Below are 23073 nucleotides of genomic sequence, written 5' to 3' on the forward strand. Positions count from 1 at the left end.
TTAGTTTAAGTATGAATAAAAAGAAATTAAATCCCCCTTTTAATTTGCTTTGTTTTAAGTATTGCTTCTGCTGCAGCCCTTTCTGGGAAGAAGTAATTGAATGGCCCTCTGAAAACTGCACTGCTTCACAGTGTAGAGGGGGAAGAAAATCTTGAGGGTGTGTGTGCATGTGTAAAATTCTGTATTTTAGACTCTGTGCATGAGCACGGAGATGTATTCTGACATACATTGTAGTTGTATGTGAGACTAAAATAATTTTTCTTCTGTCCAAAACAGAGATACTGTGTTCTAAATCTATTAACTTAGTTGTGACAATAAATAAGGGTGCCTTTTATTATACACAGCTGCATTGTTTGGTTTAAGAGTCATCAGCTAGTAGTTACATTTTCGTTTTCTGTTCAATTTGATGTTTCTACGAAGATTTAATAATAATGTAATCCTTGTTTTATGGTGCACGTGTTCCTGCTCCGATCTTCCTCTTTCCTTTGTTTTAACGTTATATTAATGAATACAGCCTGCGTGTACATAGTGACATTTTCTTTATGCATGTAAAAGATCGCATTGTAAATCCTTATGTAGAAAAATGGCTATTAAGTTAGTGGAATGAATATTGCTACGAATGCTAAAAAAGATTAAATCTGAAATCTCATTCTGTTTAGACAAAAAGGTAGAGAAAATGTAGTGCTCTAGACATGACTTTTTTTGAAAGAATTGTTGTCTTGGTGAACTTACTGGTCAGAAAGGGTGAAATTTTACAACTGGATGTTGATGCAAAGTGAATACCAGCCATCAGTTTAAAATCCTATCCCTGTGTACTCTGCTAATCAAGTTCCCATGTTAGGTACAGGGATGCCTCTTTCCCCTGTTGACTGGCTTGGTTGCCTGCTTTGCTTTCTTCCTCTTTATTAGTTTTACCTTTTGGAGCTCTCTGAAAGTGAGCACGAGCTGTTGTGACAAAGAATGGTTACAATGAGCTGGAAGGGGTATACTTAAAAATCTCGTCTGAATGGGTTTGAAATAGTCTTCATCATCTTTATTTGGTCCTGTTAAATATTGTGACTCTATTGAAAGAAAATCTAGTTCCGTTAATCTTACATATATTTAATACAATATTTTTTTAATAATATCTTCTAGGCTACAGGGAAATTTTTTTTCCTCAACCTTCCTACTTGGTATGCTGGGAGTGTACTAATTAAATGCAGGTTATTTTCTGTGTGTAATTGTCATACTGTTGGTACATAACCTAGAGTCACTCCACACTCTGAGGTTTTTCAAAAGAAAGTAGGATTGCATCCCTTATTCTAGCAAGGGAATTTGTTGTTTTCTTTAGGAACTTGCACTTTCGAAATAATTTCAGCAAACGCCCCACGCAAGAAATGGGCAGTGGCAGAGAATATTATAGCGAGAGGTAGAGGATGCAGATAACTTGACAAATTCCCTTGTCTGTTTTGGCAATCTGTGTCTGCTGGACGACTCATTTGCATGCCTGGACACATTAAAATGTACATTTGTTTGTCTGTGGGACAGCTAACTGGATACAGTCCGATGCACTGGCAAATGCTGCAATGCAGTATTTTTTTCAATGTCATTGGGGTTTGGGGGCAGAATTGGGCGCAAACATTATTTTGCAAGTGAGGCGATGCGAAAAAGCATGGTACCCCTCTAAAGGACAGGCCAGATTTAAGCAAAAATCTGCTAATCTGTGATGGAAAGTCAGCCCTCCCCCATTGCACTCCTATCCCTCTCTTGCTCTTTCTTTTTCTTTCTTTCTGAGTAGGATGGAGGAAGAAATGGGTACGTGTGTGTGTTCGTGCATGTGTGTGTTCTTCACTTCTCGTTTGCATGGGCACTAGGGAAAATGCTGGGGTTGGTAGGAGAAGGGAAAGGACGTTTGTGTCAGGTAATGCTTTCCAACTGTTGGTGTAAATGTCCAGTTACCAGCAGCAGGGGACTTCCAAGTAACTTTAAAAGGGAGGCACGTTTTTTATTTTCTAAATAATTTTGCAAAGAGAAGGGTAAGGTTTTGATTCAACAAGTAAAATAGATTTAATCACAACAGAAATAGTGCTTAACGGGGTCCTGTACCTCGCCTAAGTCTTTGCATTTGAGTACGTTTAACCATTTCAGATAATGTAAAGTGAAGATCTTGGAGAAGCATATTCCAAGACCCGTTTGCTTGCTTGCTTTTTCCCCTCAAATTACCAATCTTTACTTTCAAAAATACTTGAATATTTTATGTGCAAGGGGCTTTTGTAGGTCACTAGCTTTACAGCAAAGAGGAAGAAAAAAGGAGGGAGAAAGGTCTCAGTGTGTCAGAGGCAGTAATTGTCCAAAATTAGCCATCTAGAAAAGGCAGGAAAGGCTTTGGAGGATAGAGAGGGAGGCACTAATATGTGAAACAGGACTGCTAGTCGGGGAGATAATGAGTGATAAATTTGAACTGGTGCAGTGGTGTGATGCCCATTAATTTCTCAGAACCTTGACTTTGCAGGTTTGTTACTCTGTTGTTCACACCTTTAATTATAACCAGTTTTGGATGATAGCTTGGGGCACTGAATCTGAGACCTTTTGTTTGTTGTTTACTTATTTAAATATTCAGACAGTTCGCAATGGCATTGGAACATCAGTGTTAGAGATTAAATACTTAGAGATTATAATAGGAATGCAATTAATTTTTGCAACTATTAAACATTGTCTTATTTGTAGTGTTTATATTGCTTGCATAAATTTAGAATTAGCTCAACAAAACGGGAGTTAGCTTTTTTCTTTATTTTCTGTTACTATTATCTGTGTTTTCCCTAACCATTTTGGAGCTCCTAATGCATCCTTTCTTCTTTAGGGCCCAAAAAGTAAGGAGAAGGCTGAGTCTCTCACCTAGTATTCTGCCCTTGACTGTGTCTTACGTGGGGGCTTTCACTTCAATGAAGAAAATCTGTGAAAGTCAGGAAATGCTGTGAACCAGTTACGAATTGTCAATTAAATTAGACTGAAACACAAAATATTAAAAAAAAAATAATTAAAAGATAGCTAAACCTTTGTGTGTGTTCTCTGGCAATGGTTTAGCTGCACAGTAAAATGCAAGCCTGGCTTTGATAATATTTAGAGTCATGATGTATATAAAATTCTGTAGTATGCTGTTGTTGCTAAGGCAGTTGCGTCAGCGATGCTGTTGTGTTGGCAAATTATATGTCCTTGAATTCTGAAAAAAAAAGCCCACACAACTTAGTTTCATTTATTTTATTATTTTAATATTAAACTTTTCTAATTGCTATAAAAGCTCTTAGATGTTATGGTTGGTGTTTTCACCCAGCCTGGAGCTGTGCACTAGCCTTTTTACGGATCAGGGTGGTTGTGTGCTTGGCTTTTGAGCGTTCGGAACTCTTGGGGCTGAAGGCAGTACGGTCGTGTACAGTGTTTCAAAACTGATGCGGATGACTATAGGAGGTGGTTCTGTCATTTCACAGTGCTTCAGGAAGGTTCCATGTTTAATGTATCTGTCCACGTAAGTGATTTTCTGTGTTGACAGAGGGCAGCAATGCCTCCAGAGCCTTCCCAGCAGCGCAGGTCCTTCAGATCAGCTGCTCTGTTGTGTACCCAGGTGCCTTCACTGAGCCATGGGATGAAAACCAAACAGCTCTGTATGGTTTTTTGCTTCCTGAGACATTTGGTGAGAATGTCCCATCTGACCTTCCATGTAGAGACCGAAAAGATTGCTGCTGGAGCAGGTAACTGCACTGAGTGTGGGCCCTACGTGTTGGCCTGTAATTGCGTATGCGCTTATTTGGAGTAGCCGATGGTTTTTCTGAGGACTACAAGTATCTACTCTCAGGTTGAGTGCTGTTGAAAAGGTTTTGTAGGGACATGGAAGACGAAGTAAGCTTGTCCTTAGTTTTTCTTCCCCTATAAACCTCTTGTTATTGCATACTGGAAAACTAGCAAAGATAGCAATACTCAGTTGGCAATTTAAGGTACGTCTGACTCCTCTTGTAACATCAAAATGACCACTGAGGGTGTAGAATTCCAGCAACCGACCCTCTACCCTTGTCTATACTGCTGCAGGTCAGGACAGTTGTTAGAAGTTCATGTTTCTCTACTGCTACTGAAAACAAAACTGCTGTTTGTGACTTTTCAGTGTTATTTTTGCTAGACTGAACTTTAGAAGTTGGGGATCTTTTTTGGTGTTGATTTATTTAAACTCTTGATTCTGTGATGTGCTTAAGGTGTATGGAAGTCAACCTCTGCTCATAGCAGTTCTGGTTTGAGATGTTCATAGTAAACCAAATGGACAAAATACTAACAAACCTTTTTACTGAGTGTCAACGCGGGGAGGAGGCCCTGCCTTCTCTTAGTCCTTCTAAGCTGACGTGTAGGCTCCCGTAGCCATCAGCAGTTTGATGTTAGATAATACAAAATTGGTGACTCAATGGCATGAAATAGCCCGTGTTTAAGTCACTACACTGTGGTGAAGCATTAATGCATTCTGCATTTGGGATCGGAGATATTTGGGGGGGTTTGTGGGGTTTTTTTGTTTGTTTTTACTCAGCTGAAGGTTTTCTAAATGTGACTGTTAGTTGCTCTTCTTGTAGTCATACTCTGCTGGTCATCCTTGATCTTCAAATGGTGGACAGTGACTTTTTGGTTTTCTATGTGCAGAAGAACTTGTAGGCAAAGGCTCCTTCTGTCATTTCTTTAGAGCAGGAGGCACAGTCGTGACACTTTGGAAGGAATAATGCATGTAAACAAATGGGCCTTAAATAAAAATAGTTCTAATACAGTTCCCTGTCTGTCTTGGTTCCAAATGAAGTTACTGGCAGTAGATGAGTAGGGGGAAGTTGATTTTTAGCAGAAAGCGTGAGTGCTGGAAATTCTTCCTAATAGGCATGTGCCAGCTATACTGTGGCAGTGTTGCTGTAGATTCCCTTCCTGTGAGAGCAGCTGTTCACGGAATTAATCTCTTTGCTTGATGCAGAGGGTCCTGAAAAATTCAGTGCACAACTACGGTGGTGGCTGTGGCCATTTTTAGTGTGACCGTTGATGGGAACTAACTCTGTGATTAGGCACGGTAGCATATTGTTCTTTAGACTAACTGGGCCAGGATGAAATTACCATTCTGTATTTCGCGTGCTCTGTGAGAGATTCCAGAGTGCACTTCAGAATTTGACATTGTGTTTGATAATTTATGGAGCACAGTTTATATTTAACTATAGACATACTAATCCAGGGGAAGAGAGTAGTACATTTTTAGAATCCTTTTTTTAATTGTCTGTGCTTGTCATTACCCAGCTACTGAAAGAAGTGTTCACAAATGTAGATGCTTACTGGAGGTAGAAATGGAATTTAATTTCCATCATTAGTCTTTGCTATATGCGAAGGTGAACATTATTTGTATGACGGTCTCCGAGTATCAAGAAGCTTTGCAGCCATACGTAGCCCTTGCAGCCGCACCAGGAGCTGGATTCTCCTCCAGCGTTTTGACACCAGGCTGGACCAAGACACCTGGGCTGAACGCCTCAACGCTCAAGGAGGCTGAGATGATACATTAGTTTTAATAATGACACAGTGTCGCTTCTGTCACCAAATTCTCCTTCACCGAGGTGAAACCCATGGATAACTTAGGCCTGGCTCTAAGTTTAAAGAGTCTACCTATGACTGTTGAGGATTGTAAGGGAAAGCTAGCCAGTAGAGAGGACAATAACTTGGTTATTTTCACCTTTTTTTTTTTTTAATGCTCAGGTAAGCTGTTCTTGTGTACTTAGGCTGTTAGGACACTTCTGCTTAGTAATATCTAATAATGCTGTCATTTTTTTTCAGTTGTCTAAGGATATTTAAAGAAAATGGGATGTGTTGGTGGGGACAGTGGCAAGAGTTGGGGTTGGGTCCCCCTCTGTTTCCAAGTGCCTGAGCAGGGGCTGAGGTCAGCAGGGCTCCCTTGGTCCATTAGTCGAGCTGTGTTTTCAGCCTGCAGTGAGGTCTGCTCTCTCCTTTTTTCTTTTTTCTTTGTTTAAAGTTTTGAAAGATTTCTGATTTTTTGGTGTTTAGAGCATGTTTGTTTCTTTAAGAATTTGGTGAATTTGAATATGATTCCATTTGAGAATTTTAAAGGCATCTTAGTAATTGGAATATGGGTGTTTGATCTGGCCTGTGGCATGTTTCCATTCCTTAGTACAGAGATTAATAGAGTTTGTCCAAGATAAGCTATTAGGATCTGTTAGTCTGACCTGTGACAGACACATGCATTTGTACTTGATATTTTGTCCTTTACTGATGAGTAATGTATTATTAATCATGGTAATAGGTCTTTGAGCTTTAGCATAGGTGCTTTCTTGCATGAGGTGGTTTGAATTTAAGTATTACTAAGATCTGTCCCATACAGTACCTTGCAACATAGTCTCATTTAAAGCATTGTGTAGATATTTATTTTGTGAGACTGAGTAAACAGCTGCCTCTGCATAGTAGAAGGTCATTTGTGATCATTTTTCCACCAGAAATTTCTCAAGTCTTTATATTCTGTTGTTCATGACCTCGAAGATGACAAGGGCCATATTACTTGGGAGGAATTCATTGTAACTTCATCTAATGTAGGTGTGTTACAAAAGCAAGAGTGCCTGTATTTCATGAAAAGATTATTTCCATAAGTGATATTAGTGTGACACAGGCTGTAGACTTATAGGTGAATTGTAGAAAAGATGTGAATTCTTTTTTACTAATCCAATTCAGTTTCGAAAGAAGTGTGCTGTTAACTTTGCTGTGAGCTAACATTTCTAATGATGTAGGTTGAAAATGCGATTTGCAGCTAAATCCTATTTTGGGGTCTGTCTCCTAGACCTGCAAGCAGCAGTATCCATAGAGATGCCGTTGCCAACAGTCAAGATGTACACATGTTGATTAGTGTTTCCTAATTGCATTTACCGGTGTGTTTTCATTAAGGTCCTGTTGAGGACAGAGCCTTAAAATGTCCTGGTTGTGCTGTGCGTTTTGCTCACCCATCCATTCCGGCCTAATAAAAAGCTTGTCTTTGCATGAAAAATGAATGGGCAGCATTTTGAGAAGAAGAACTTACGACTTAGGAGCTGAAACTCTATCGCAGTGAACATTAATGAATCTTAAATTGCTTAAGGGCTTCTGAATATTGTAGCTTTTGTTTCTAGAACTTCAGTAGAAATAGCGGTGGGGGGTTGGATGTTCCTCGGCTTCACAGGGAGCCTGCTCTGTCCTTACTTTGCTTTGCCTTCTGGTAGATAGGCTATTTTAGGTTTCATTGTGGCTTGCATTACGCCTTTCACTGTCTAAACTCTTGTGTTGCAAATGATTCTAGATTATTTTCTTAAAGGGAAGAACATAAAGTGGAGTTGTGAGAGGTCTACAGCAGCTGGAGACTTGCATCTCTCTCCCTCTTGCATGAACATGCATGTGCCACAGGAATCTGTGCGTCAGTACCCAGTCCCCAGCTGAGTAATAATTCCATTACAGATTAGCAATATAAAACTAAGTCAGTAACCTAAACAAGCAGGTAGTGATTAGGAAACAAAACTAAGCTTAAAAAAAACCTCTCAGAAAGTAACCAAAAATATAAAAATACTATCTCTTTTTGTTTGTTTTCAGGCTACATGTCCTTTAAACTGAGAAACTTGCTTATTGATCTCTACCATGCTCTTGCATTATTATCACCTAGTATCCAGGCTTTTGAGAAACTCTTGCTGGTCTTTCAGGGTTTGCCTCATACTTAATGTTTTGAGTAGTGTGTTTGGTTTGAGTTGTGGTTTTTTTTTTTTTATCACTCTGCTAAATATGATTTTAGTTAGTCACCATCTTTTTCAAGAGAGAGAAGGTAGTCACAGGGTAACCTCTTGCCTTTGTGGTATCTGCCTAATAAAAGGCATGGAGAAGGATGTTTTCATCAAAATTTGGCTTGGAGCATCAATCAAAGCAAGACCTCATCTTATTGTTGAGTTTTGTTTGTTTATTCAGACTCCTTTAGCTTTCATATGCATCTTGAAAGAATGATAGTAGATCCAGATGATGAGCTGGAAGGGAATAAGGAGCAATCCAGAATGATGAAATAAAGAAAAATAAAGCCCTTGTAAAATATTTGGTACAGAGTTGACTGCTACAAATCTGGCAGAGGTAGAAGGGTGATTGAAGAGGAAAATGTTCCTTCTGAAGACAGAGCCCAAGCGTGTTGCATTTGTTCTGGTTTGAAACCAGAACAGACCTGTGAGCGGAGGTGGCCGGCAACTGCTGGGGATGCTGGCCATGGATGGCCGTGTCCTCGTGCAGAAGTAGGACACCTCTGCCACCAGCCTTTGGGTGGGGGACATGAGGTTGTAAGGGCTTTTACCCCAAGATAATTGTGCTCCCTGCCCAATAGGCTGGGGATGCATTCGTTTCCCTTTCCAAATGTTTTTTACGACAACCTTCTCCAAAACTGTGTTCCTGAGCGGTGTTTGAGTGCTGTGAAATCAAGGCTCTGTTGTCCTGTGTCTTTGTATGTAAGTTATGTTCAAATGCAGAAATGACAACAGGCAAATTCTGATGAAACCAGTCTAGTTAAAGAAGGGAATAGCAAGTTGATGTTCTAGAAATCAGTTTGTCTTGGTGAACAGGATGACCCTGATACAGTGTGAGCAGTAAACTTCTGTGACCATTGTCTATAACATTAGTTTTCCTCACTTACTGCTTCATTAGTGCTATTGGGCATGTTTAGACTTTGAGGTGTTTGGAGAACACTGAAGAATAGACCAAACACCTCTTGAGGTTTCAAACATGCGTATTTTCTCAGTGGTCTTCAAAAAGTGAAGGTGGAAACAGCTATTGAAAATGAAGCCCAACAAAAGGTCGTGAAGAACCTCAAAAACTAAGTTGAGGTAACACATGTAGCACTATAACTCTTCTTCTGAAAAGTTTTTTTTCCTTATAAAGGTGCAGCGCAGCATTTCTGCTGCGTTTTCCAGAAGTGGCTGTGCATGGAGTGCCTGTCCGTGCATCCTATGCCCTCTGGGATTCCTCTGGGCTTTGGGGAGTGCTCAGCTGCATGTGTGCTGATCATAGTTCCCCAGTTTCTTATTCCCTTAATACCTGCAGGAAGAGTAAGAGACCATCTGAAGTATGTGATGCCTTTGTTCTTATCCTGTGTGTTATTGGACATCTAATTCTGAGGGTGATTTCTCGTACTGATACTGTAGAGGTAACTGGCCGTGGAATGGTTGTGACTATCTCCTGCTTTTCCTCACTTGTGCTCTTTCATTGTTGAAATCAAATGCAAAACTGTAGAGTCCATACTTCACAGGAGCAGAAAACATATTTATCGGGAACTCTCAGAAAATAATGCAATTTACATCATTATGCTGCTTTACTTTTTGAAAAAGTTGTTAGGAATGGTGGCCTTATCGCTGGGCCAGGTTTGAGGAGATGTTGTGTTATGAAGCTGTCACAGCTTACTGTGTAACTTCAGCAGTTTGCTTAGATACTTTCTGGTTTGATTTTTCCCTTCTGCAAAACTTGGAATAAAAATAACGGGCTTTGCCCTTGCAGTTTTTTGGTTGCTGTGTTGGTACCGCAGCAGCCCCTGCCCTTACTACCCATCTGTACAGCGTCTAGCCCAATTTGGTGCTATACCCTTCAGGCGCTGCTGTGATAGCAAGTAATATTGCCAATAAACTTTGCATTCATTTTACTGCAGATTGGGGACAGAATGTTTTGTTTTAGCATATTCGCGCAAAAGCCTATAATGGATTAGATCAGGATAAATTTAGCTATTAAAGGAAATAGTTTTCTCCTTTATCTGAACTGAAGCTTGCCTCTTAAAATGAATGTACTTGTTGTCTTCTCCATTTGGATCGTTTGTATGCTCTGTGCAATTATTGTGGCCCCTGTAAATGTGAACTTGCTGAAAATGAACATCACTTCAACCTGAGTGCAGTGCCCTCGGAAAACAAGATTTTGAGGAGGCTGTATCCGTGCCACAGGAGCCTGAGACTGCTGTGTTTTTGAGCTGAGACTTTCAGCTATATCTATACTTTAAAATATTAAATATGACTTTTACTCGAAGGAAGGTAAAGATGGAGCATGTAAAAGTGCCTATGAGTGGGGAGCATGTCAAAATGTGGAGGGTTAGATAATGATTCGTTGCTGAGATATTGGATTTGCCTCCAGGCAGATTTACTCAAAAGCTTCCTTTTCCTTCTTTATTTCATGTTCATGATGTATTTATTAGGTAAATAATAGCAAAGTCTAGTTGTGCAGTACATAAGCTTTAATAAAAATGTAATTGACAGTGAAATTTGACAGTTGTGTTGCAGAGATGTGTGCTGGAGCGGCACATGGCGGCGTTCGCCTCTCCTAAGGTCACCTAGAGAGAAGCTCCTGTATCGGGTATGTCAGGGTCAGGTGTACCTGCTCCGTGCTTCGGCTGGAGTCGTGGTTTCGGAACAGTGAATCCATAAAAATCACTTTTTTAAACATTCCTATGAGAAAAATAATCTGTCCTGAAAATTTTGTGATCCAGTGCCTAACTCTTCAAAAATACAGAGATGTGCTTAATCCCCATTGTGGGAGTAGTGGTGGTTTCGGGGCGGGGGCGTGCAGCTGCTGGTCCAGGGCTGAGGGACCTGGTCTTGGATTTGTTTGTTCCGTTCCGTGCCTATGGACTGACCTTCTGGCTTCGGCATTGCTGCTCCCGTACGGATCAGCAGCTTGGGAGGGTTGTGGTTGGGCAACTCCTGTAGACTTGGGTTTTCCTCACCGGCAGAGAACTTCTTGCAGGATGGAGACCTGTGCTGTGCTGACCTCCACTTGAAAGGAGTACGTAAGCTGGCAGTTAAAGCCCCTTTCTTGTTTTAGAAGGGAAACCTTTGTTGAATCTACATTTGTTTTCTTTGAGAGGTTCTGTTTATTTCTCATCTTTGTCATCCTTGTTCAGGAGATGGCTGTGAGACCTCTGCCATGGCACCATTTGTTTTCACTTGTAAAAGCAAACAACTTGCAATGCTAATTAAAGAGCTTTTTTAGATAAAGTAGGAGCTTTGCATTATTTATCCAAATTCTTCTTTATGAGAGAATGTTCTGAGTTTGTTTGTTAATGAACACTTAGAAATAATATAAAATTAGACCTCATGAATTCTTCATGAGGTGTAATTTACCATGATCATTTTTCTTGGCATTTAGGTGCTGTGAACAGTTCATTATTCATAGATAAGTTTTTTTTTGTCTTGCAAGTCCTCAAAGTGGATATGTCTATGGGAATTCTCCAGTGCTTACATTTATTTTTCGTTTTAGATTTTGATTTTTGGGAAAAGATTTTGTGATTTGTTTAAAACCTCTTCAATGCCTATAAATAACGCTGGTTCTTAATGTTGTTAATCGTTACTGTTTTCCACACATATCAAATTAATTTCTGTTTATTGTGGAATATGGGCAGTGGAGTATACGTAATTCAGATAACAAGAATGGGTGTTAATTATTTTCTGAATACAAGCTTCTTTCAGCATATATATACATATATATATGACAGTCAGTTCAATGTGCAGACCTTTTTTTAGACTGCCAAGAACAAATTTTGTAAATCTGAAGCATGTATATTTACCTCTCTTGAGCCATTGGCTATTGCTTATGCATGCAATGGGGAGATAAGACTGCCTTAGTCTGTGGGTAGTTTTCCAAATGATTCATTAACTGTGCTTTGTACTGGTAGATGGATGTCACATATTTACTGTAATAGCTGAAGATTAATGTCAGTTACTCGAGCTTGTTTAAGCGTTGTAATAGTTGTGTTGATACATACAGGTATTCTTTGTATTATTGTTGGAGCTAATATTTCGTCAGGAGTAAATTGAAATTAATTGAATTGCTTGTTAAAAAAAAAGGCATTTCTGAAACAATATTTGTAATGTAGGAGTTGCTATAATGGGTGTTTGTGGCTGATATTTTGCAGGAGGGGTTATACCAAGCCTTTTGGTAAGCAGTGTTTGGCCAAACCCTGGCAAAGCTTATGCTGTCTTCCTGATAAGCAAAGCATTTCTTTGAAATCTGTCAAACTAAAACACCTCGTACTTTGCTGGTACGTTACTGTACTGAGAAAAGTAGTACACCAAGAAGTCATTTTCAAAAGCAGCAGGCTGATGAAATACATCCAGAATTTAAAATATGGGTTGCCTTTAACTTAAAAATTGCAGAGAGTATTTTCTTTCCAATGTTATAAAGATAGAATATTCAAATTATCGGTGGCTAACTTCTCAGTGTCTATCAGCAGTAAATGCGGTTCATTCTTCTTCAGATATACTGGTATCCTCTCTATAGAATGTGGGGTTGCAGTATTGGGAGTCTGTCAAGTTGTCAAAAAAAAAAAAGTACCCAAAAAGCAAAATGCCTCTTTATCCCAGCAGCATGTGAATGTCATCACACATGACGTTTGCACTGCAATATTTCAAGACCAGTAGTAGCTGCCGAAATTGGGTCAGAGGAAGTCTAGAAAAAGACAGATGAGTTGCTAATTTTAACTGGCATATATAGAGGTGTAATACTAATTTTTAAGCTAGAAGAGTATATTTTGTTTTTAAAAATAATGTTGGGGTTAAGTTGCTGTTGGATTTTCAACGTTTGTTTTGGTTGTATCTAAATAAGCCGTTGATGAGTTACTTACAGCCTCCTTTAATATCTTTGTAGAATTGAATTACAGCCAAATACTTCCTTGTGTTAAAGTTATTACCAGTAATTAAAACATAATGAAAGTTAACTGTGTGCCCAGGAAGAAGAGAGTATCTATTTCTAAAATGCTTCTGTTGTGATACAGATACTGAATTAATCTAAATCTGTGTTGTGGATGGGGGGGGAAAAAAAGCCCCACAAATCAGCAAATGGCATGTTGAAATAAATTCTTTGAATAAATAATGTTACTCTTATGTAATGTGCTGACGTGGGATCAACAGCTTCTTAATATTAAACAGTCATTGAAAATAAATGTCCCAGTGTATGCAGATTGAACTCGTAAGGGTGGATTTGAGCTTCAGACATGTAGGGGAGGGGACAGAATGTTTGGAAAGGAGAGCTAGGACTTAGCTTTTGTTACCATTCATAGTAAGTCTTGGCTAATGATGTGAATCAGTATGTGCATTTCAAATAAGTATTATTCTTCTGTTCCCATAAGAAATTTGAATGCAAGCTCTGGTATATAGCTGCTGTTTCACAGAAATCACTCCAAATGAGGAATTAAAATTATACATCAAAACATTTAAAATACTTTGTCAGAAATGTTTTTAATAATTCTTCAACACTTCTCTGCATTTTTTTTTAATATAACTAATCAATTTTCAGTGACCTACACCTTTGCAATAATTTGAGGGGCAAATAAGTGCTTTGATTTTATTTTTTTTCTTTCTACTACTGAAAAGACCAGAACAACGTAATTGGAGTTGAGTGAGAGGAGCTAGGAAGAAAGCCTGGCACCTGGTGCAACGTGAGTTTACACCAAGGTATTTTGATGTAGTGTTATATGAGGAAGTGTCCTTGTTCAAGAACAGATTTTTACAAAGCGTCTTACAATGTTCTGAATGTGTTAAATATCCAAGTTGAATTTGGTTTATTTGGTTGGTGTGGAAGATAAACATGCTGAAAATGTAACTAAAAAGAGTTTGCAAAATGCTTAAGTAGGACACCAGCCAGTTCTGAATTTTGTTTTTTCACAGATTTTTTTTTAAAGATCCAGGGTTATTGTTGATCATGGGGAACTATAGATAGCTTTTGTCTGCTGCTAATAATAGATGATATACCTTCCTCGGTGCATTGTGCTCAAGTCCTGCTTCTGCTGTAACTGCAGCCCATGGTGTGGTGTTCCTGTCAGCTGGAGAAGGGCAGCATCAGTCCCTAAAATTGCAGTTTACCTTGTGGGTTTGTGATGTTGGAAAGGATACGATCAGCTGACTTAAATGTACGCAGAAAGCTGCAGTTAACCACATCAGCTGCTTCACTCGTCTTCTGGCTACATCTCATTGTCAGAACTGGCGGGTTTTTGCCCCAAATTTGAATTGAGTTGATGCCGATGGGGCACCCGGGAGCTCAGCGGGAGCCCTGGGCTGCGACACCCCAAGCCCGCAGTGGGCTCTTGGCACAGCTGCTGGGGTGATCTCGAATCCTGAGCTCAACAGACTTAGCAGCGTTGGAAGCATGTAGTTGTATGTGTGAGTAAATGCACGACTGGAGCAAGGCAGGATGGCCGAGAGCAGGTGGAAGGGAGAGTGTGGAGGGAGGAGTGTGGGGCTGGCACGGCTGGGGGGAGGCTGCAGTGCTTGGTGCCGCACGACTGGTAAAACTGGCAGGGCCGTTCTGGCTTGGATGTGTCGATTCAAGAAGTTGCTATTTTTGTGGAGTTTATTTTCAAAATGGTTGTGCAGTGTAAGGCCTTTCTCTTAAGCACTGTGTGGCAAGGCTTCTGTTTGTATTTCAGTGTTGTTAAATGAAGTAGCTATTCCTGGGCTTGATAATAAAAAGTAAAGGTAATTCTAAAACTTATTTCCATTGATGAAAAAAGAGTTATCTACTAAATGAGGCATTAAACTAACACTGAAGCATTTCAGTTAAATAAAAAATACGATTGACCAGAACATGACCTATTTAGTCTGAGCTACCTTCATGCATTTAATTTTAGTATAGACACTTTTTCTTTTATGTGTGTGTGTCCCATCCTCCTGGACTACAGATCTTACTTGTCACAATATATACCTCCCTGGATTTTAAAAAAGAAAGCAAATTAAGCCTTGAATAATTATAGTAATTACAGGATCGGATGAGCAGAAGGCTCAGAGTGTGTGGCCCTCAGTTCTTCTCGGTTTGTCCCTGGGCAGTGGAGTCTCTTGCCCGGGGCAGCATTTTGCATCTCTGCCTCTCTGAGTCTGGTCGAGGGGGGAAGCTGAGCCTGGCCAAGGGATGTTCTTTGATAAGAGATACCGGCGAAGCTGCACATCACGAACTAGATAGCAGAAGCAACCATTTGCATTGCTTTTAATTTATCCAGATTTGAGACTAAGATGTCCTTCCCTTGTCAGCACTCGTGACAGTGAAGACAAGCAGGAAGCCATAGTAGAGGCAAATAACCTATAGAGAAAAGGCTTGAAGAACGCGGGTTTCCCTCTATCCCTTGCCTGTGCAGTTTTCAGACGAAAACTTGCATTCTTCAGTCCTCAGCTTGCAGATAAACATGCAGGCAGCTTTCCTCACGTGACCGGTGGCACTGGCGACAATGGGGCTACTGTCCTGCACGCACTTTGCTAAGCTGGATTCTTATTTGTCATTTTTTGGAAAGATCTATTTGAGTCTCTTCTGTGAAAACAGGAGTCTCGCATTTCAAGATAGATGTGCTTGTTAAAATTCCAGCCTGCACCTGTGCCTGATAAGCCTTTCTCTGATTAAACCTTTTTGATGCCAGTAAATATCTGAAGACCTTTGTATCTCTGAAGATTGCAAATCCAGGGCTGTATTATTTAAAGAGGTGTCAGTCTGTTAGTGAAAAATTTAACTGGAGAATATAGGTCATTGCTGGAACCAATAAATGGCATGTCTTGGGACACCGAGTTTATTAATTGAAGGCAATCTGAATGACGACACGTTGCAGATTGACTGTGCCTGGTTAATGTTGTTGTCATTGCACTCTGTGATACAGTTATTAAATAGGTAAAATATTTTACCTTTTCATATAGAGCCATACACTTACTTCATCTGATTTAATGGAACTATAATTTTAATTATGATTATTACCTTAAATTATAATTAAATTTATGTGGTTTAAATTTACATTTGTGAAAATGGCTGCGTGATGAAAGCAGAAATCAGCTTCGCATTAACAAAAAAAGAAGGTTTTTTAACTGCATCTTGGTATATGCTCACAGCCAAAGACTAGCATGACCTACTTTGCAACAATAACAGAGGAATCAAGCCGGGTTTTTTTGTTGAAGTATCTAAATTGGCCATGAATGCTACCTACTCATTCGTTTGTAAGTATCTTTAAAAATAGCTATTGTATCTATGAAACTTAAGGGCTTTTTTTTTCTTTTTTCTCCCTTCTCTTATTTTGATGTAGATAATTAGCACCATGGAGCCTCAGGTGTCGAATGGCCCTACTTCCAATACAACCAATGGACCCTCCAGCAACAGTAGAAACTGCCCTTCCCCCATGCAGACAGGGGCTGCTACAGATGACAGCAAAACCAACCTCATAGTCAACTATTTACCCCAGAACATGACCCAGGAGGAGTTCAGGAGTCTCTTTGGGAGCATTGGTGAAATTGAATCCTGCAAGCTTGTGAGAGACAAAATTACAGGTGAGTGCTTCATATCGTTGACTTTGCGTACATGAGGGTCAGCTTACGTTTGGGGTCAGCAAAACCCTGGTGCTTGCTTGGCAAGTGCTCAGCACAGGAAATGCTGCGAATACTGTGATGAACCTCTCAGATGGTACGCTGGTGATGCACACTAGGTCTACAACAACTGTAAGAGAAGCCCCTTATCCTTCAGCCTCTTACAGGTCTGAGGGCAAGTAGGAGCGTTGCCACTGTGCACGTGTAGCATGTGTCCAGCTTCTTGTAGCAGAACTTGGCTGATGGCATCGCTTTCCTGATCGTTCTGGGGTTCATTTAACATTGACAGTCTGTTCAGACTACTTTCCTGCAACTGAAGTCAATGTGAAATAGAAACCAGAACGATTAGCGAAGCGGTGCCATCATTGATCAAACTTTTGTCTGTTAACACTGTGAAGCGAAGATGGTTCTGCCTGCCTATCACCGCTTGTGTACCGTGGGGTTCAGGAACAGCAGAGGTCTGCAGTTGGGAGCCCCTGCTCTGGATTTCATTCAGATGTTTGTGGGTATTGGTTAATGAACTCTGTTCTGACAGCGTTTTAATTTGCCATGATGCTTTTCTGCATGAAGTGACACCTGTTGGTAGGTGCCTTGAGAATAAGAAAAGACTTGCATTGCAGCAGATGTTCCCTCCAGGAGGAGAGATGCACCTCTGAGGAGGTGTGGGTGGGTGCAGATGCACCCAGCCTGCTTTGTATCCTTGCTGCTGCAGCCAGGAGTTCAGTGATGCACAGGAAAATGATGGGATGAGCCATCAGCTTTTATAGCTTGTTTTATAGGTTAGTTTTATAGGTTGTGTGTCTACTCGCACTGTAGGTGGGGAACAGCTGAAGTTTCACTGCTCTTCAGTGCATCACCAGCGCTGTTATGTTTAGCACAGACAGCAGCAGCCTTGGGAAGGAAAGGGTTCCGGAAAAGGAGCCGTCTTTTCTCAGATGCACTCCTGGCAACTTGGGTGTGCGCTCTGTGGAAAGAGGCACCATGGAAAGATGAGGAATTAAAATGCAAATCTTCATACCTCCTTCCGTAACAGCCTGGCAGCCGTTGCATTGGCAGCATTAGGATGATCTGCTTAGTGCTTTTCAACATGCAGTGCTTCTTTTTTATGTACTTCCTGACGTGTAGCAATGTTCTGGTTGAACACAAGGCACATAACAAATGGCAGTAGCTGCAGGGCAGCTCAAGTCCTCCCAAGTGTAGTCCGGCAGAGCTTCCTTCAGCACGTTGACCGTGATGTATCTATTTCGATATATCTTCTGATTGGGCCACAGCTTCAGGGGTATTAAAAGGAAGAAGTCTGGGAAGTGGAATTGACTTTTATTTATTCTTCTTTCTACTTAAGGAAAAACAAATTGCTTAATCTCTTGCTCCAAAAATTTCTGTGGAAATAATGGAAATCCTCTGCTTTCATAAGCATGGCCCAGTATCCCAATGTAACATAGCACTCTTGATATTTGCCACCAGCCCAGTTTAGATTGACTGTTGTTTTTCTTTTAGTCTGGAAATAATATGAAAAAGAAAATTGGAGGCTACTTAATTTATTCCAGACAGAAGTAAATACTTAACCCTCATCTGCAGGAGTCTACTGTGCCCAGCCTCAGATTTTTATCATGGCAGGTCCTGTGTTACATGAGCTGTTTTGTTTCCTGTATCCCTCAAATTTGTGATTTCCTTGCAATGTAATTTCAAGACCTTAGACATTCAGTGTTGTTTTCATTGAGAATTGGTCATCTTTGGACAGAGAGCCATTACTTCATCAGCTAGGAACAGTGTTCCGTTTCCTCTAGGCTTTTCTCTCTGTATTTCAAGATGTGAGAAATTTACTCTATGCTCTTCTGACATGTTCTTGAGTAGTTTTTTGACTATGCTTTTTGCTTCCATATGAAGTGCATAAATCCTTATGATCAGTAAAATACTTTAAAGGAACCATTCTTTAAAAAAAAAACTTAGCCAGATTCTTTGAGTGGGTCACCCCTAAGGGATTGAGGAGCCTACATGTTGTTTCAAAAGCAATCAAAGTACAAAGAACCAAATTTGGCAAAAAAAGAATTGTCCTCCAAAGTATCTGTGCCGTTTTCAGAAACAGAATTTAATCTGCCAAGACTTTCAGGCCTATTATCGAGGCATTGTGCAACGTTACTAAATTTTAGGATGCGTGTCCATTCCTCACATTGAATTCCACGTTAGTAAATCAAATGCAGTCCTCTGCCAGAAGCAGTCCATGTTTTTCAAGATTCTTAGAACACTGAGAGTAACAAAATGGAAATGCACTGAGGTCGTACCCAGCTCATCTTTCCGGATTGTCATGTGAGTGTCTTCTTCATTAGGCTTTCTGGGGTTTTATGTTTTTGCCAGTAAGCTGTTATAGCTGTTATAGGCTTTTCAGGGGTTCTGCTTTTTTCTTAAAGATCAGTGTAGATTTTTTGGTCAGTGAAAACTGTATTGCAGAAGAAAGAGTGAATTCTTAAGCTATTACTGAACTGGTGAAGGTCAGAAACAACTTAGGGTTATTTATGCTTTTTGACTTGTCATTGTTTCTGTTGAAAATGCTGTGTGTTCAATAAATCTCAGCTAAGCGTGTCCGGTTGAAGTATGCTTCTAAACAAATGTTGGAGCTCTTCATGAAAAAATATGGGTTGTCTTCAGAAATAGTCATGCCACCTCCTTGCTAAGGTAAAATATCGGGTAGATCAAGGAAAGCCAAAATAGCTGCAGAGAGATATTATTTCAAGAGAAAGAGAGAAGGTCATAAACCAAATCACCATTAGAGACTTATCCTGACAAAACCATATTAGAAAGTCTTCAGTGTGTGTTTGAGGCTAGACAGAATTGAATTGGTTTATTTAAAAGATTTGATTCCCCCTGTCCTGTTCAGGAATTGCACAAATCTTATAAAACAATGTTTAGGCTCCAAAAACAGTTTTTTTCAGGGAATTGAAAGCTAAACAAAGCCTGTTAAACATAGATTGTCTCAGAGTCATCCTGTATGATCTGAACTCTAATTTTAATATGGATTAAACAATATATGCCAGGAGTAATCATCTGCTCCAAGTCTCTTTGCAGTCTTAGGGGTAGGGTTTTTTAAGAAAATTGATTTGTGATGTTACCCCTCGCTTTGAAAAGACACATGTTTAAACAGGCATATTCCTTCACTAAAAAAATATGCTAATTTGGTAGTACACCGTACTGAGTTGAATAGGAATGACAGCTTCTAAGACAGCCTTTAATTTGGTATTCAAAACCAAAATTGTAAACTTGGATTTTGTTTGGTAGCTTCTCAGAACAGGCAGGATATACAGTAGCATTTTTAAAAGATGCTAATGACTTGAAAGAGGAGATGGAAGTCAGGCATACATTTTAATTGTGGGGGAGGGGCTGCAATAGAAAAAAATGTTTTGTTTTTGGTGTGGTGCTGGATTTTTTTGCTGCAGAGATTTTAAAGGAATGAGACAAGGAAAAACAGACTGAAGATAGTTGCCTTCGTTTGGCAGGGGTGTTTAATAAAACCAGAACTTGTGGTTGTAAAGTATGCTTATTAAATTCTTCATTTACACTACCTAATTAATTCTAGCATTTTAAATTAACAGTGAAACTGGTCCCTGCTGTACCATTTCATAGCTACAGCATATTTCGTCCAACAACCCAGTTGTTCAGGTTTAATCAGCTGCTCTCCAAAAATGAGGAGGATCTGGAATTTAAAAAAACCCAACTAATTGGCATAAACATTTTAGAGCATCGTTAGTTGACAACAGGTGACTTCACAGAAGACAACGACAGCTTTGGATGCATGTGAGGCTCAGGGCTTGGCAATGCTAAGCTGTGTGGTGTTGCAGATGCTTTATTTCTTGTGTCCAACAAAAGCCAGTGATAGGTTTCTCCTGGTTTTGGGGAAGGAGAGGGCTTGAGTTGATCATAAAATTTTGAGACCAGTAATGTTGAACTCCTGTCCTGTGTTTGAAAACAAAAGAACTCATCGGTGTAGTGTCTGTCAGATGCTACCCTTGCTGCTGGCCAAGTGAGTGGTCCTTGTTGAGGTAGTTGGTGTGTGGGAGAAGGGGCTGTCTGTTACTGATTTTAATTGATTTGGTGGCCTTAGCTGAGCTCTTAAGAATTGTTTTTCTATAAATCTACACAGGAATTTGTATCTCGATCTTGAAATTACCAGTATCTAAAACCCTGAGATCTTATATTTCCTTTTTTACAGTGGACTAGGCACACTGTAAAGTGGAATATTTATTGGTACAGGATTTCTGTGCATCACTTATGACTGAGTTTGCATATTCCTGCTATGTGGTACAATTTGATGTTCTTTGCATGCGTAATCAGGAACATCATTGCTCCTCTGCCCAAAATGCCATTCTGTTCTTTAAATTGTTCCTTTTGAATTTGCGATTCCTTGAAGGTTATGCACAGACAGTTACATCCTTTATTTTAATTTTGGGTATTTTTAGTAGGACTAGTGCAGACTTAGATTAAAACTGCAATCGAGAAATAATTGTGGCGTTGTAAGTGTAATACAAATATTGATGATCTCTGTGAAGATTTAGGACAGGCCAGTTATTGATTCAAAGCAGTAGCATCTGTGTATTGTCATGTTAGGAGAGAAAGATATATTGACCGTTGGACCTGTAGTCTTCTCTACAAGTTACAGATTGTTCATTCCTTGCTCTTTGGATGTTCAACCATATGATCCAAGAACCACAAGCTAACAAAATGGCAGAGTGAGAAAGAGTACAGGAAAATATCTTCCATGTGAGCAGTGTTCTGTGCTCATTTCTTCTGAGAAACCAGTGAATTGCTAACCTGGGGAAGAAACTTTGGCAGTTCTTTGAGCAAGCCACCACGAACCTCTTCTGATCCAGAGTATGTCCACACTGTGTGTAGTTGGTATCATTTACCCTCTATAAGAGCTTTTTTCTCTCTCCCTTTATAACAAGCAGCTTTACCAGCACAGCCCAAAAAGGTGCTGCTGTAAAAAGCAAAAACATGGATTTCATTTAACCAAGCATGTTCAATGCATGATGGCATTGGAGCTGGTGTTTCTGTCTGGAATGTGCTGTTCAAAAGTTGCGTGTTTGGAATGTCCTGAAATCTGGGGCCTAATTAAAGCAGCCTTAATTTCAGCATCTGGAATCCGTAACTGTTTTGAAAGCAGGGTGTGGAGAAGGTCTGTGTCCTCAGGAGCAGAAGCTATTAATTGCCCACTGGGGTGGTGACCCCGTTAGGCAGGAGGGGAGGAAGCAGCTCTGAAGGGGTTCCCCAGCAGTACAGCTCTCCAGGAGATCTGATGGCAAGTGTGTGGTGGCAGGAAAACACTACTTGAGCTTTTCTTAGTAAACAGATGTCTTATAATATTGGCCCGGTGTCTGCAGCGGGCGGCAGCAAAGCTTTGTGTATTTTAGTGGAAGGCCTTGATGCCTGATAGAGTAGACGAACGAGAGGTCACGGTGCCTGCCTTGGGATCGAAGGGGGCAATGAAAGCTCGTCATAATGGAAAGACACAGAGCAAAATCTGGATTAATGGTTAAATTTAATTATAGGCAAGGGGCTTTTTGGTAATACAGTTCATGACAATAGGTGACCGTTGCATGGTTAAGTCTTCATGTGGAAGATTCAGGCTGGAAATTGCAGAGATGCTAATAAAATTGTACTGCTTTGTCATGGGGTAAAATATTTATTTTTATTCAAAGCCAATAGTTCACAGCTATTTAGGTTTAGAAACTGCAGATAGAAATGTATTAACTGAAAATTTCACATATGAAGACTACCAGTGTTTTTTGTTTCCTCTAGAAATTTGGTGAAAGAGCATACCAAAAATGTTTTCTGTTGGAAGAAAAAAAAAAATGACCCATATGCAGATAAATACAGCTTACAGTGAAACCCAGCATTAAGTTACCTGATCCTAAGTGACTGAAAGTCTAATCTGAGCATAAACTACTTTTATATTTGATGTTCAACTCACTGATTGTGCTTTGAAAATACCTTCCGTTTTGAGATATTACTGGTTCCAGCGGTTTCCCCAGTTAAAATACATTAAACAGATAGGATTATGGAATGTAGGGATTATGCTCGATAAGACTTATAAACTCTTTAGAAAGTATGTAAACACTCAGGCCTCCTGGCATAAGCCCACCTAATAACAGGGTTTAGGAGAAAAATACCTTGTAGAAGGTAGTTTATTCCCTTGTTGACTTGGAAGGGTTTTCTAGTAATTCTCTGTAAAGCAGTGGTAACTAGTCGCTGGTTGTTTATTTGGCACAGATCTCCTCAGACTAGACTGAGCATTAGCAGCAGTTGCTTTGCTCTGGTAGTAGATGAGACTTAATGCAATTGTTCAGAACAGGGAGGGGGGGAAACTGACACCCCAGGTTCAAGTACTGTGGTATTCACCATTTACGAAGTAAATATAATTCTGACATCTGGTTTGATTGCATTTAAAGGGCATATTTAGTAGTGCCCCTCAAATTAGCTGTACGGGGAATCTCTGTAAGAAGAAATGTGGTTTTCTGTGTTTGACTTCCCTGAAAGCAAAAGACTTAGTATTTGCTGAAATAGGAAAAATATTTATACAGCAGAGTACTCTGTTAGAGTTCTTTTGTCTGGAAAAATAATACCGAATTAAGTGTATTACCTTGGATTTTTCAGGAAAGGACTTGTAGATTGGTCTTGCTATATTTTGGTAGGTACAGGAGTTATTTCTTTGACTGCATGGTCAAAATGCAGTGAGGAA

At 39.8% G+C, this 23073-nt stretch overlaps 1 protein-coding gene across 6 annotated transcripts in view; it reads left to right on the forward strand.

Annotated features, from left to right (window-relative positions):
- Positions 1-16072: 16072 nt before the first annotated feature.
- ELAVL4 (ELAV like neuron-specific RNA binding protein 4) overlaps positions 16073-23073 on the forward strand; it is a 43080-nt gene continuing 36079 nt past the window's right edge. For 3 of the 6 annotated variants that reach the window (XM_009875405.1, XM_009875407.1, XM_009875408.1), the window contains exon 1: positions 16073-16307. In XM_009875405.1, the coding sequence (XP_009873707.1) occupies positions 16079-16307 (229 nt within the window). In that variant the 5' untranslated portion in view covers positions 16073-16078. The remainder of the gene's footprint in view (positions 16308-23073) is intronic. The other 3 variants (XM_009875404.1, XM_009875403.1, XM_009875406.1) reach the window with 2 other exon arrangements.

This window comes from Apaloderma vittatum, unplaced genomic scaffold (genome assembly GCF_000703405.1).
Source record: "Apaloderma vittatum isolate BGI_N311 unplaced genomic scaffold, ASM70340v1 scaffold428, whole genome shotgun sequence".
In the NCBI taxonomy this organism is placed as follows: Eukaryota; Metazoa; Chordata; class Aves; order Trogoniformes; family Trogonidae; genus Apaloderma; species Apaloderma vittatum.